This window comes from Perca flavescens, chromosome 17, assembly GCF_004354835.1.
Source record: "Perca flavescens isolate YP-PL-M2 chromosome 17, PFLA_1.0, whole genome shotgun sequence".
Lineage (NCBI taxonomy): Eukaryota > Metazoa > Chordata > Actinopteri > Perciformes > Percidae > Perca > Perca flavescens.
In genome coordinates this window covers 11849845-11861907 of record NC_041347.1, presented here as the reverse complement: position 1 = coordinate 11861907, position 12063 = coordinate 11849845, and the positions used below count along the sequence as shown (strand labels likewise).

Here is a 12063-nt window from a genome sequence, read left to right as displayed (position 1 = left end):
TTGTGTGCTTAGTTTCCTACAATGGGGAGCTGTATATATTTGGTGGATACAATGCACGCATGGACCGGCACTTCAACGACCTCTGGAAATTCAATCCAGGTGATCACCATTTATTTATGTCAGATTGGGAGAACAAGTTAATTGTGCCGAGTAATATTGGTTTTGATCTACCTGCATTGATGACTGTTTACCTCTATAGAGAAAATGCAACAGTGGCAGTGCTAGCTCGTGTTGACCCACTTTACTCCTCCTCCTTATGTAGATAGTCATGTAGACAATCTTCTCCTCCCTCATTGAATTCGTGATAGTGGCTGGCTGCTCCGTTTTCACTATGCCGAGGGTAGAACACAGATAACCAGTCTTTTTGCCAGAACCGCGCGGATAAAAAACTGACGTTAAATTATTAAACGTCTCTGGTGTTGTTGTCCGCTCTTACAAATGTTGCCAAATTGATTTTTAAGTCAGTTTAAGTGTTTTCCAGAAGAAACCTTGTGCTCTTGCTCCAAAAAAGCATTGTTGTCATAGCTGCAGCAGAACACATGGGGTATATATTTGTAGTCAATATATTTTGCCATTGGTGTGTGAACGGCGTGAATGTTTATCTGATGAGTAGGTGGCACCTTGTATGGCAGTGTATCAATGTGTGTGTGTGAATGGTGCCTGTGGTGTAAAGTGCTTTGAGTGGTCGCTAAGATTAGAAAAGCGCTGTATAAATGCAGTCCATTTACCATTGTCTTAAATGGTGTTTAAAATAGCCCTATACACTGGTTATATTTGTTTGATTATCTTCATATTATGAAAGAAATTAAAGTTTTGAATACAGTGCATGACAGTAGCTTGAAACCCAGTACACAAGTTATTAAAAATGTACTTGGACTGTGGCCTATTTTTTCCCTGCTCCTGTCTCTTTTAATGATAGTCATTGTGAAAACTGTTGCAGCACATGTGGGCATACTAATGTGTATCATAACAGTTAGCCTAGCCTTACTGATCTTAAACGTTTCCAGTTTAAAGCCCATCACACAGTATTTATGGATAAAATACTAGGTATACTGTAGCTGGAGAGTCTTGTATGTAGTCTTGATCTGGTGTTAACCATTTAAAACTGTGCTTTGCAGTCCACCAGATGGCAGTACCTCAGTTCTAGTCCTATTACTCAACAAATTCTGAATGTCTTGTTGCTATAGAGATGCAATGATGCTGTTGGCTCTGAGAGCGTGAGACTACACATTACATCCTTATATGGTACAACTGAGAGAGCTTCAACATTGTCACTCATATTGCACTTCTGCAGAGCAGAAGAGAGGATTTGTTTCTATTTCTAAAGTTACATATTCAATTGAAGGTTAGGTTTTGTCTGCTTGCTTTAATTGCTGCTTTTCATTCCCTTATCCCTGGGCTATGGGTTTGTGGTCAAATATAGCAGGAAGCTGAATGCAGGCACAATAGTAGGTTTATAGCAGTTATGTTGTAGTCCACACATAACAACATTTGTTGTGCTTAAGATCCCTCTTTTGAGCTAGGATGTAATCTGAAGTAGAGATGTTCCGATACCGATACCAGTATCGGTATCGGCTCCGATACTGCCTAAAACGCTGGTATCGGTATCGGGAATTACTGGAGTTTATGCACCGATCCGATACCACGTAATAAAGCCCTAAAGAAAATCTACATTAAAGTAGTTTATTTATGTTCTTTTTCCGTGTTAACTGACTGTCAAATTGGAGAATAAAAGAAAGTTCTGTGTTTGTTCATGTTTCGCAAAGAGTTTAACCTGAGCCAGACCGACAACAAAGATAGAAATCATATGACATCCATACAGGGATAGTAGTATACAGCTGTTAAAACATAATGAAATATATGACACTCTGGTATCGTATCGGTACTCGGTATCGGCCGATACGCAAGTTCAGGTATCGGAATCGGTATCGGGAAGCAAAAAAGTGGTTTCGGGCCATCTCTAATCTGAAGTTTTACTGAGAGTCTTCCATCTTGAAATATTCAGTCTCTTTTTTTCCAATATTATGTCTAAATATTGCTATCTCAACTTTGTTCTTGTGTGTACACACTACAGAAGCCTTTTCCTGGAAGAAGGTCGAACCAAAAGGGAAAGGCCCATGTCCACGGAGACGACAGTGCTGTTGTATAGTTGGAGAACGAATTATCCTCTTTGGAGGAACCAGGTAAGGCACACAATATTACCACTTCAAAACTTCCAACAGTCATTTTCCTCTACACTGTTAAACTTGCATATTATTCTATCTAAAGGGTTTATATGAAGACTGTAATTAAGGATGCTCCCAAATATTGTCTCTGTTAGGTTTCCCCAGTGATTATTCTTGTGGTAAAATTCTTCTTTTTAAGATTTGTTTTTTAATTCTTAAATAATTAATTAGTAATTAAGGAATTTGTTCTTTATGAATATAATATTGCATCTATATATATATATATATATATATATATATATATATATATAAAAAATACACACACACGTAGCTGCAAAAGAGTTTGATGTGCACTGTTGTAAGTACACTTTGCAAATAGAACTCATTATTTTACTCATCTTCACCTGAATTAACCACTTACTAAAAGTAAAAAAAAAAGAGGAAAATACTGATATCTACCCATACACAAAGTTACTTGCTAATAATTTGTAGGGGGAAACAATTCTAATTTGCATTAGCAATCCTAAATCTATTTGTTGAATGGTTCAGTGTTCAAATATACAATATAATATTTTTTTAACTCTATTTCCCACAGAGGAGTGCATAACTAAAGCATAAATGTAAGCTGATAACACAAGATAATTAACCACTGTGTTGAGAGCGGTGCCACACCGCTAAATGCTGAATGTGGCTGACACCACTCATGGGTTTGCTTTCAGCTTCTTAGTTGCATAAGTCTTGTGTAAAAAATATAAAGTTTGGCTGCACTTGGACTAAAGACGGCCCATGGTGTTTATGGAAAAAATACTTTAGTTTTTAGATTGAAGGATGTGTTTGAAGGATGCTCAACCATTGGTTTCCATTCATTTCAGAAGGATATGAAATGTCAAAAGTCATTGTCACTTGGTATAACAATTGAAAACGGGGACTGTTTTGGAAACCTTTGCTTAATGATGCATCCAGGTGTTTGTACAAAGTAGGAATACTAATTTAGTAGTTTTTTTTTCCTGACCAATAGCCGACCCTCGTTAACTCATTATTAACCATTAACTGACGGGAGTCCCAGTCCACACGTCTGGGAGACTCTGACATACTTTCCGCGTCCTGTGGACAGCTGCAGACTTGTACCGGTCGCCCAGCCACAATGTTGCGTGCATTGTCGAGGACACGTCCAGCTACTTTCCTGTCTTCATATCCTCCACCTGCAAGGCTGTCAGCTGTGTGTCTGCCTGGAATACTGTGGCAGACATACTTTGGGTCTATTACTTCAAGAAGTAGCTGGAAACTAATGTTACAAACACTGTATTTCACTAACAAACATTACAAAACAAAGAGCAATGAAGAGACTTTCAATGCTTTGTCAAACTTTAAATTCAAAGAAAAACAAAAATGTTAACATGGAAACTAGTAATTAATTGCAAAGCTGCTGAATTACTATCAGAACACTAATACTAATGTAGCCAACCACTTATTAGGGGACACAGGATTTCCATCAGCATTGAAGCTGATATGGATAAGCTGTCTCTACTGACAAAGTAATAGCTCAGTGAGTTTGCAACAAAGAAAGGAAAAACTACCAAATAAGTTCAGAAGTTGGCCAGAGATGGGAAATGTTTCCTACTGTTTTTATTGTTTGTCATAATAGTCTTTATGAAGCACAGGCACTCAAAACAAACATAATTTTGTGATTTATTTTTTTTTTATTTTATTTTTTTTTACCGTTTGTGGAGAAACACTTTCCTCTCTTTTCATTATACCAAATGGAGGGTTTTGCTCCTGTAGACGGCAGTCTGTGATGATTCCCTTGTTGGTCATAAGACAGTAGTGATTGCCGGGGGTTCGTAGCTTGTAAGGTGCCTCTGGACTGGTGACGGGCTAATGATAGGCCAGTAGCCAGTGGAGTAATGAGGTAGCTAACGGCATTAGCATAGTTCAGAGTAGTCCAGGACCTGGGCTACTGTTATCAGCAAGGCTGTGTTATCAGGCAAACCCCACTGGGATAACCTGATAGTCTGGATCGAGAGGCCGTGGATAAGGGTCCTCTCAGCCCCACTACGTCTACAGGCCCTCTAGTCCTAAAGACCTCTGGCTGCTGCTGGATTTGTTTTCTACTGCTCCAGTGGCCACATCATGGGGAGCAACACACCCTAATACACAATGTAATCTTGATTTATCCATTATGCAACATCATTATAGTCATTATTAAGATAATTGTTTTTCAAACGTTAGCATAGGCAAACATTTGATATCCTTAAGTGCAACATGTAGTTATTTGTTTGAGTAATAATTTAATATTTAAATGAGTAATTACAATTAAAAGAAACAAAATCTGCTGCTTGTTTACGGTAGCAGTCAAAAGTCAGCAAAGTCAGTTATTGATATGGAACTGAGGAAGAAAAACAAATGTTTATAAGAGATGAAGTGCTTTAGAAGATGATTATTTTTTTAATTTGTATTTTATTAGTGTTCAGAATCTCACATACACCTATTTCAATTTTTCAGATTCTATGACAAACCATATACTTATTCTTTTACTTATTCAAGTATAGACGAAGATGCTTATTTTTGTAAGATAGTTATGCATTGTTTGGTTTCTCGCCAGGATTAGTGCAGGATGGGTTTTAAGGAGTCATGATTTCCTGTTGTGAGCAGATAGGACTTGGGTTGGAAAGGGAGTGTCATTGGTCGCTGGAATGATGGAGGGTGCCGGCTGAGCAGAGGAAGAAATCAAACTCCACACAGTATCTCCAACATCCTGTTTAAAAGGTTCAGGAAACTGGGGCCATTTCAACTTCTTTGCCTTAAGCTGTTGACACTTACATACACACACACGTGTATGTATGTGTGTGTATGTGTGTGTGTATATATATATATATATATATATATATACACACACACACACACATACTTTGTGTGCATTCTCGTGTATATATATGTGTGTGTGTGTGTGTGTATATACACATACATACACGAGAATGCACGCAAAGTATCTTAGTAAGGGGAGAACCGTGGTGTTTGTGTTATTTGTAAAGTGTAGGATTTTGTTGTTCAGCAGTTGCTCGGTTGTGCTAAGTCTGCCAAGATGTTGTTTCCTGTCACTGTACAAATTAGAGCATGATCCTTGCAGGCTCTGAGCAAGTTGGCCACACAGGTTCTCTTGACCAGCATTGCACGTTTGTTGTTTACGTGAGCACACTTAAGCCTCTTACACACAGGAACTCCCATAAGCATGCACACATACTAAGACACACAAACAGACTCCAAGCAGCTTCTTCTAACACCCATTTGTTTGCTTTCTCTTCTGCACTAGGAAAGATTTCCTATTAAGGTTCACTGATTTAGATTAGACTTAGCAAGTATTTTTTCATAATACGCCTCTAATTTAGTGTAAACTTTGGGTTTAAAACCAGCAATTGCTGTCTCTCCTGTGTTTATTTTTGTGTGACCTAACAACACGAGGGCAGTTAACAGGGCTAAAACGTTATGGTGTCTGTCTGAATGCAACTGACAAATGCTTGCACATGCCACCATGAATTATTTGCTGGACACCTTGCTTGTGTTTTTTGTGGGGCTTCTCATTTCGGTAGGTCTACCAAGGAAATTGTGTTCAAATTTATGGTCCACATCTTGTTTTCCCGGGTTAGTTGTCCTTTCATATTGATCCAAAACAGAACCCTTCTGTTGATACTTATTCCCAGTTTATGATATTTATTTTGCCTGCAGGAATTTGTTCAGGAATAATTTATTACTTTAGTGAAGGACACTAAAACTATTAAGTCCAAGAGCCCTCTGTTTTCAAAGGGGTTACACATTAGACTGGACATAACACTGAGGTGTGTTAACACTAAACACAAATGTAAAACAAATGTTGTTCTCTGTTTCCTGCCCAGGGCCTACAGATGTAAATTAGCAATTAGAAGCTGTGCACTGTCCCTGTCAAATAAATAAATATATAAATAAAACAAACATTAACAGCTTCATATACAGTAGACTGTAATGGACAAAAGGAGACTTGGGTAGGCAAAACATGAGATTCTGAATGCATCTCTCAAAGTGTTCAGTGTTAGAATGTGCTTGGATTTAGATTGAATAAGCCTTGATGTTTACACAATTTCTTTATTTTGATGCTGTTAAATTGATTGCCATTAAACAGGATGTAATGAATGATATCCTTTTGTGAGTAGGTATTTAGGTACACATTTGCACCTCTTTAGGGTAAATGAACAGAGTGTGGGTGTGTGAATGACAGGCTAGGCATTAGTGGCTATATTGAGTGCCACTTACGTCAGTCTAAACAGGCCTGCTGAGCTGCAGAAAGGCGTGAAATTCTGCCCCATCTCTGATTTATGACCTTAGGGAGCATTCTTTCTCACGGAGTGCAATTTGATATACCCTCAGCGCCTCTGCTACACTCATTTACTGAGACCTGCTCACTGCCCCACGAAGGACGACCCGTGCATGACTAACTCCACCTGCACTGACCTTCACCTACGCACACAGGCAAAGAGCAGTGTACTTTGCTAAACCCTGTACATATCTAACTTCTTTCTCAGCTTCCGAGGCATTGAACGCTGCTAAAATTGAGTTGCACATGAAGACAGTGCCACATAGATTATGGATCTCCTGCTGAGTGTATGTTGTCATTGTTGGCATTCATCACACTCTGTGTATAATTGCTTACAACAAGCCCAGGTTGGGCTAAATCGGGAAGCATTTTAAGCTTGAGAACAGGGCATCCTATGAGGGGCAGGATGTGAACAGGGACATGACAGATTGGCATGCTGGGAGCAGACAGCTTGGAATCTTTGAAGGGGAATCTGGATCTGGCTGTTGAACTACTTGGACATGACGACATGTATTCATTCCATCATATTTTCACAATATATTTTTTTTAACTTTTTAGCATGTATTCTTGCCTCCCTAATGGCTGTAACAACGACAACTTTGTGGGGAATGGTTACTGTTATGGTAAATAAAGATGGAAAACATCCCAGTTTTCTATAGAGTTAAGATGTTGTGCCTTTTTAGCCCTTCAGCACCTTTTATGTGGACTGCTGTTAATGAGTGTTCTTTAAAGGGGTTTTAATTGCCTTTCATTGTAGGTAGGTGGAGGCAGTCACAGAGCTGAATCTGTGAGTCTGTGTGTAAGGGACAGCTGGCATGGCGGGACTGCATGCAGTATTGTGCAAGTTAACCTTCAGGAAACATTGTTTTATCATTTATTCAATTTTTGATAACTGTGACTGTGCTCACTCTTTTCATCTGGAAACTGAAAACTGCACATTGAAATCACACGTTTGCTGAAGACTAAAAAATAGGTCAGATGGAGATCCTATGCTTTTTAGCTTTTTCTTTTGATAGCTGCTGTTTCTTACATGTACCACATATAAGCAAAAATACATCTATCTAACATCTATAACGCAGCCAACCAGAAGACTGCAAACCAAGTTTTTAAATTGCTGGAACTGTTGCTCCACAGTTGGATTGCTCCTAGTTTCAGTGGCTTTTTTATTCATAACACTTTTCAATTCAGGCACAGCTGCACTTAACCTCTTACGCTCTTACGACTGCTTTCCCTAATTTGTGTCTCAGTGCATTGTGTTTTTGGTGTCTTTCCAAAATGAGAAATTGTCAGGATTTTTGAAGCCTTAAAATATCACAATGCCCATGATTCACTTCCCCTGGATTTAGAATTTCAGTCAGATTGATTGGTCATTGCTGAGATCTGCTACTTCTGGCGTAGTGTGCCATTTGTTGTGTATTCACATGACTCACAGCTCCTCTTGTTGAGCTGACGTCAGAGTGGTGCACATACACACGCATGCTTGCTTTGCTCTGCCAGCCTTAACGCATGTGTTACATTTGGCAGTATGCACAGTCGCTTGATAGATTTTGTGGAGATGGATAGCATGCTGACGCCATAACTAACATTAGATGCAGAAAGCTTTATGCTTAAATTATTGAGCCTCTTTTAAAATCTTTCTGACTTATAATTACTCATTACCCTGGTTTAGTGTAGGTGGAAAATGCTGTTTGTTTAGAAGCAAACAGATTTTGTTTGTCAGTTGTCCTGCTACTATTGAGTTTTCAGGTGGGGAGAGTGTGTGGCTGCTCTATTCTGTGCAAGAGGGAGATTACATAGCAGGTAATCTCACTGGTAGCCAAAACATCCCACCCAAAAACCTCTTGTTTAATCCACCAGAATCTCACCATGATATTTAATCTGTGTGGAATTTAGCTGGTCATTTCAAAACAGCAAGTTGTTGAGCCGGAGAGCTTCTGCAGAAACCAGTGATTTTGTTTAGTAGATCAGAAGGGTCAAAAGCCTGGTGCCTCGATATCACCTACAAGGCCCTTTTGCACCTTATCAATGACTGAAAGGGCTGCTGTTATGATAGTCCAGCCAGTTAAAGTGTGGCTTGTTATCATTGTTGAACCTGACAGTTCAAATGTTAGACTAAACACAACATGGGACTAAACCAGAACTAATTCTGAAGCACTATTTCTTGCCAGGAAGAACTATTTCTTGCCAGGCAACAGGCATTGCGTGAAAACCACTACTTTCTGTTTTGATTTTAATTTATTCTTGAATCTAAATATAATGTTGGCTGCACTTCTTGCACCCTATAATGTCTTCAGATCTGTCACAGTGGAAACTGGCTCCATTGAAACCCACCTATCAACACACCATAGATTATGATGGCACACACATGTTGTGTTTGGCCTTCAGTGTCAAAGGGTAGGCTGCAGAAGTTTCCTTTATTAATTGTTTGTGTGCATGTGTGTGTGTGTGTTTTTAGTATGCCAGAGATAAAACCTGTCAAACAGTGGAGATGACCCCAGCAGGATACGGGGCATCCCGCACGTGTCGGGACAGGACCTTGGGGCAGCACAGCAACACTGTGATTTACTCTTCAAAGACAAGCTCATGATAGTATTTCATCTGCATCTTAACCCTCTTTAACCCACTAACAGGCTGTATACACTAAGGTGTCATAGGGCTGAGTGTTACACAGCAGCTCAAATAAACAGCCTGCATAGGGGACGCTTTGTGATGCTGTTGTCCACATAAATTCACATGTCTAAATAGTAGTAGTTTAACTTGTGATTTACTGCTGTCTTCACAAAGAAAACACCTCTTGGTGGGTTTAGGTCCCCTCTGTGGAACAATGCCATGCTATGTAGACAAAGTAAAAAATGACAAGCAAAGCACACCAGCCTGCTGATTTAACCGAACCAGAGGCTATTCGTTCACAGTTAGCGAGTCGTGTTTAAACTTAGACTTTACTGAAACACTACAAGGTTTTTGTTAGTGAAAGAGAAGGATCCAACCAACATGACAGGAAATACTTGTAGCAATAGTTAAAGAGAAGGAAATGAAGAGATAATCACTCAGCCTGTAAAGTAGCTAGTTTACTAGTGAGCTACTCTGATAGAAGGCATGCACCGTAACCATACATGTATCAACACGATGGTCTGCAGCCACTGTACATTTGTCAGAATTTTCTGTTGAGTGTCTCCTGCTAGGTGGCTGACCTTGATGCTAGTCTTCAGCCACAGATGAAGATTTAGGCTATAGAGGAAGTAATTTATAGAGGAGCATTTGACAAGCCCTCTAGACTTCCCCCTGTATATTAACCAGCTGTGTTCAAGGTCCTGAAACACTATTTAATGTCTTCTTTTTCATTTGTATAGGCAGCTGGGTTGATAAAAACTTGTCCTGATAAAATAGACTAAATTTGTGTTTGCTTGAGCTTTGTAGGGATTTATAGTTTGTTTTTTTTTTTTTTTTTTTTTTTTTCTTTTCTTTTCTTCTCCAATACCACCACCAAGTCCAAATACATTTTGTCCACAGGGGGTTGCAATTTGAGATGCATGCTTCACTAGCGGCAGGCATGTCCTCTGTCTAATCTGAAGCCAGGCGTCTGTCTCTGGGAGCCAGCTGTAGTTTGTGTCTCACCCTCTGCATGGGGCTTAGGTCTGGGCATCTACAAGTCTTAATCCACTGTCCAGCCACTGCCCAGGAGGGGGCACAGATAGCTCGGTAAGACGAGGTGAGACAGTCGAGATTAAGGCAAAAGAAATGGACGGGAATTTAACGATCTGTGATTACCAAGTCTATTGGATTTGTAAAGAAAGTTTGGGTCCAAACTGTTGCAAAGTCTTGCTTGATTCTTAACAGTCTAGTAAACTGCTATCATCCAACCCTATTTGTAGGCTTTGCCATTTTATTATAAAAAATAGAGGGCAAAATAATTCATGTTACCAAATAATTGTGGCTAATTGCAGTAAGTTACTTAATATTTTTGTATAAATGCATGGCTGTGTCAAAATGCATGCAGCTAAATGTCAAAATGAATGCTATAATCTAGAGATGCACCGATTACAACTTTCTAGGCCGATTCCATTGAGTTAGGCCAGCCAATACCGATTTTAGCCGATTCAGATTACATTTTTCTAACCACTTTACAGCACACAGATATTTATTTTCTATCTTTTCTTTTATAGAACATTTTGCACAGAACATAGAATTTTTTTTTAACCGTGAATGGATCACTATAAAATAGAACTATATAAATTACTCCTGGTATGGGAAATTCACACACATCTAAAGTGCAATGTAAAACCATTTCCTTCTTTTCACATCAAATACCAAAAAAAAAAAAAATTGATTTTGGTTTTTGGTGTTATCCCTCTTCACCCTACTTTTTCCTTGCAGGTGTTGCATATTGCTAACTTGTTATCTTCTGCACACACGCTGAAGAATTTCCAAACGGCTGACATGTTGCAGGTTAATTCACGAGGTTCCCTACATGTACGAGAATAGCCGGGACACGCGCTTCACACCGCGAGAAGGTACGACACAGCGGAAAAGTTGAGAGAAAGGAAAAAGACACTGTGCTGTCGCGTCCGTGCGTGCGTCCTTGAGAACTGTAACTCGTATAACGTATGTTGTCAGGTAATTGTAGCACTGACCGGCATGAAATCGGCATATGTCAGACTGACCTAACAGGTGCCGGTCATGGCCGAGCACGTGAAAACCGGCCAATTCCGGTCACCGGCCGGTCTATCGGTGCATCTCTACTATAATCCTTTTTGAAGGGAGACATGTTTTCTTCCTACAATGGTCAAGACCACTAAATTCGGTGTGCCACAGTCAGTTATATTATTCTTTAAATTATTTATTTAAAAAAAACATGTTGCCCATTAATGTAGAAGTGAAACAAAAGTTTGCTGTACTATCAGTACCTGTTCCCAATGTTTTCACTTGATACCAAAATGCTAATTTGATTTCATGTCTGGACAACCTGATAAGGTGCTCTGCAGGAAGTTGTAGTGTGCGATGAGTTCCTGTGAGCTTGATGATTCTGAAGGACCAAAGTTCAGTAGGAAGTGGAGAAAGGAAAAGGATGCAGATCATATCGCTCCAAGAATGAGGATATGGCCAATGAAGCCGTTGCAAACATGCCTACGACAGGACGGTTTTCAGCTATATTGTTAACATCACTGTTGGTGTTTAGAAAGTCGAGGCGTCACTGATGGGTGTTGGCTCCATCGCTCAATTCGTTTCTGAAAGTCCTTTGTGGAATTTGTTGGCAATTAAATTTCTGGACACTTGAGACAGAGTGTTTGTTTCCTCATTAGTTTTAGGACTGTAGTTCAGCTCTTTCTTCTACCATTTTGAGGCCTAGGGTTGGAAGGTAATGAGCAGGCAGTGCATTACTAGAAAGGACTGGCAATTGGGTGATTAGACACCCTCATTGAGTGTTGTTTGAAATAGCAACCAGTGTTTTTTTAGTGGGGGAGCGCCATCACTCAGGCCTCATTCAGACTGGGAAACCACTGCTGCTTAAGGGGGAGGAGCACTTTCAAACATAGTGATACTTTGCTGGTCGAG

The 12063-nt window shown here is 39.6% G+C and overlaps 1 protein-coding gene across 1 annotated transcript in view; it reads left to right on the top strand.

Moving 5' to 3' along the window:
* klhdc3 (kelch domain containing 3) overlaps positions 1-12063 on the top strand; it is a 29919-nt gene that overhangs the window by 6982 nt on the left and 10874 nt on the right. The window contains exons 7-8 of the mRNA XM_028604031.1: positions 13-99; positions 2075-2183. Of these exons, the coding sequence (XP_028459832.1) occupies positions 13-99; positions 2075-2183 (196 nt within the window). The remainder of the gene's footprint in view (positions 1-12; positions 100-2074; positions 2184-12063) is intronic.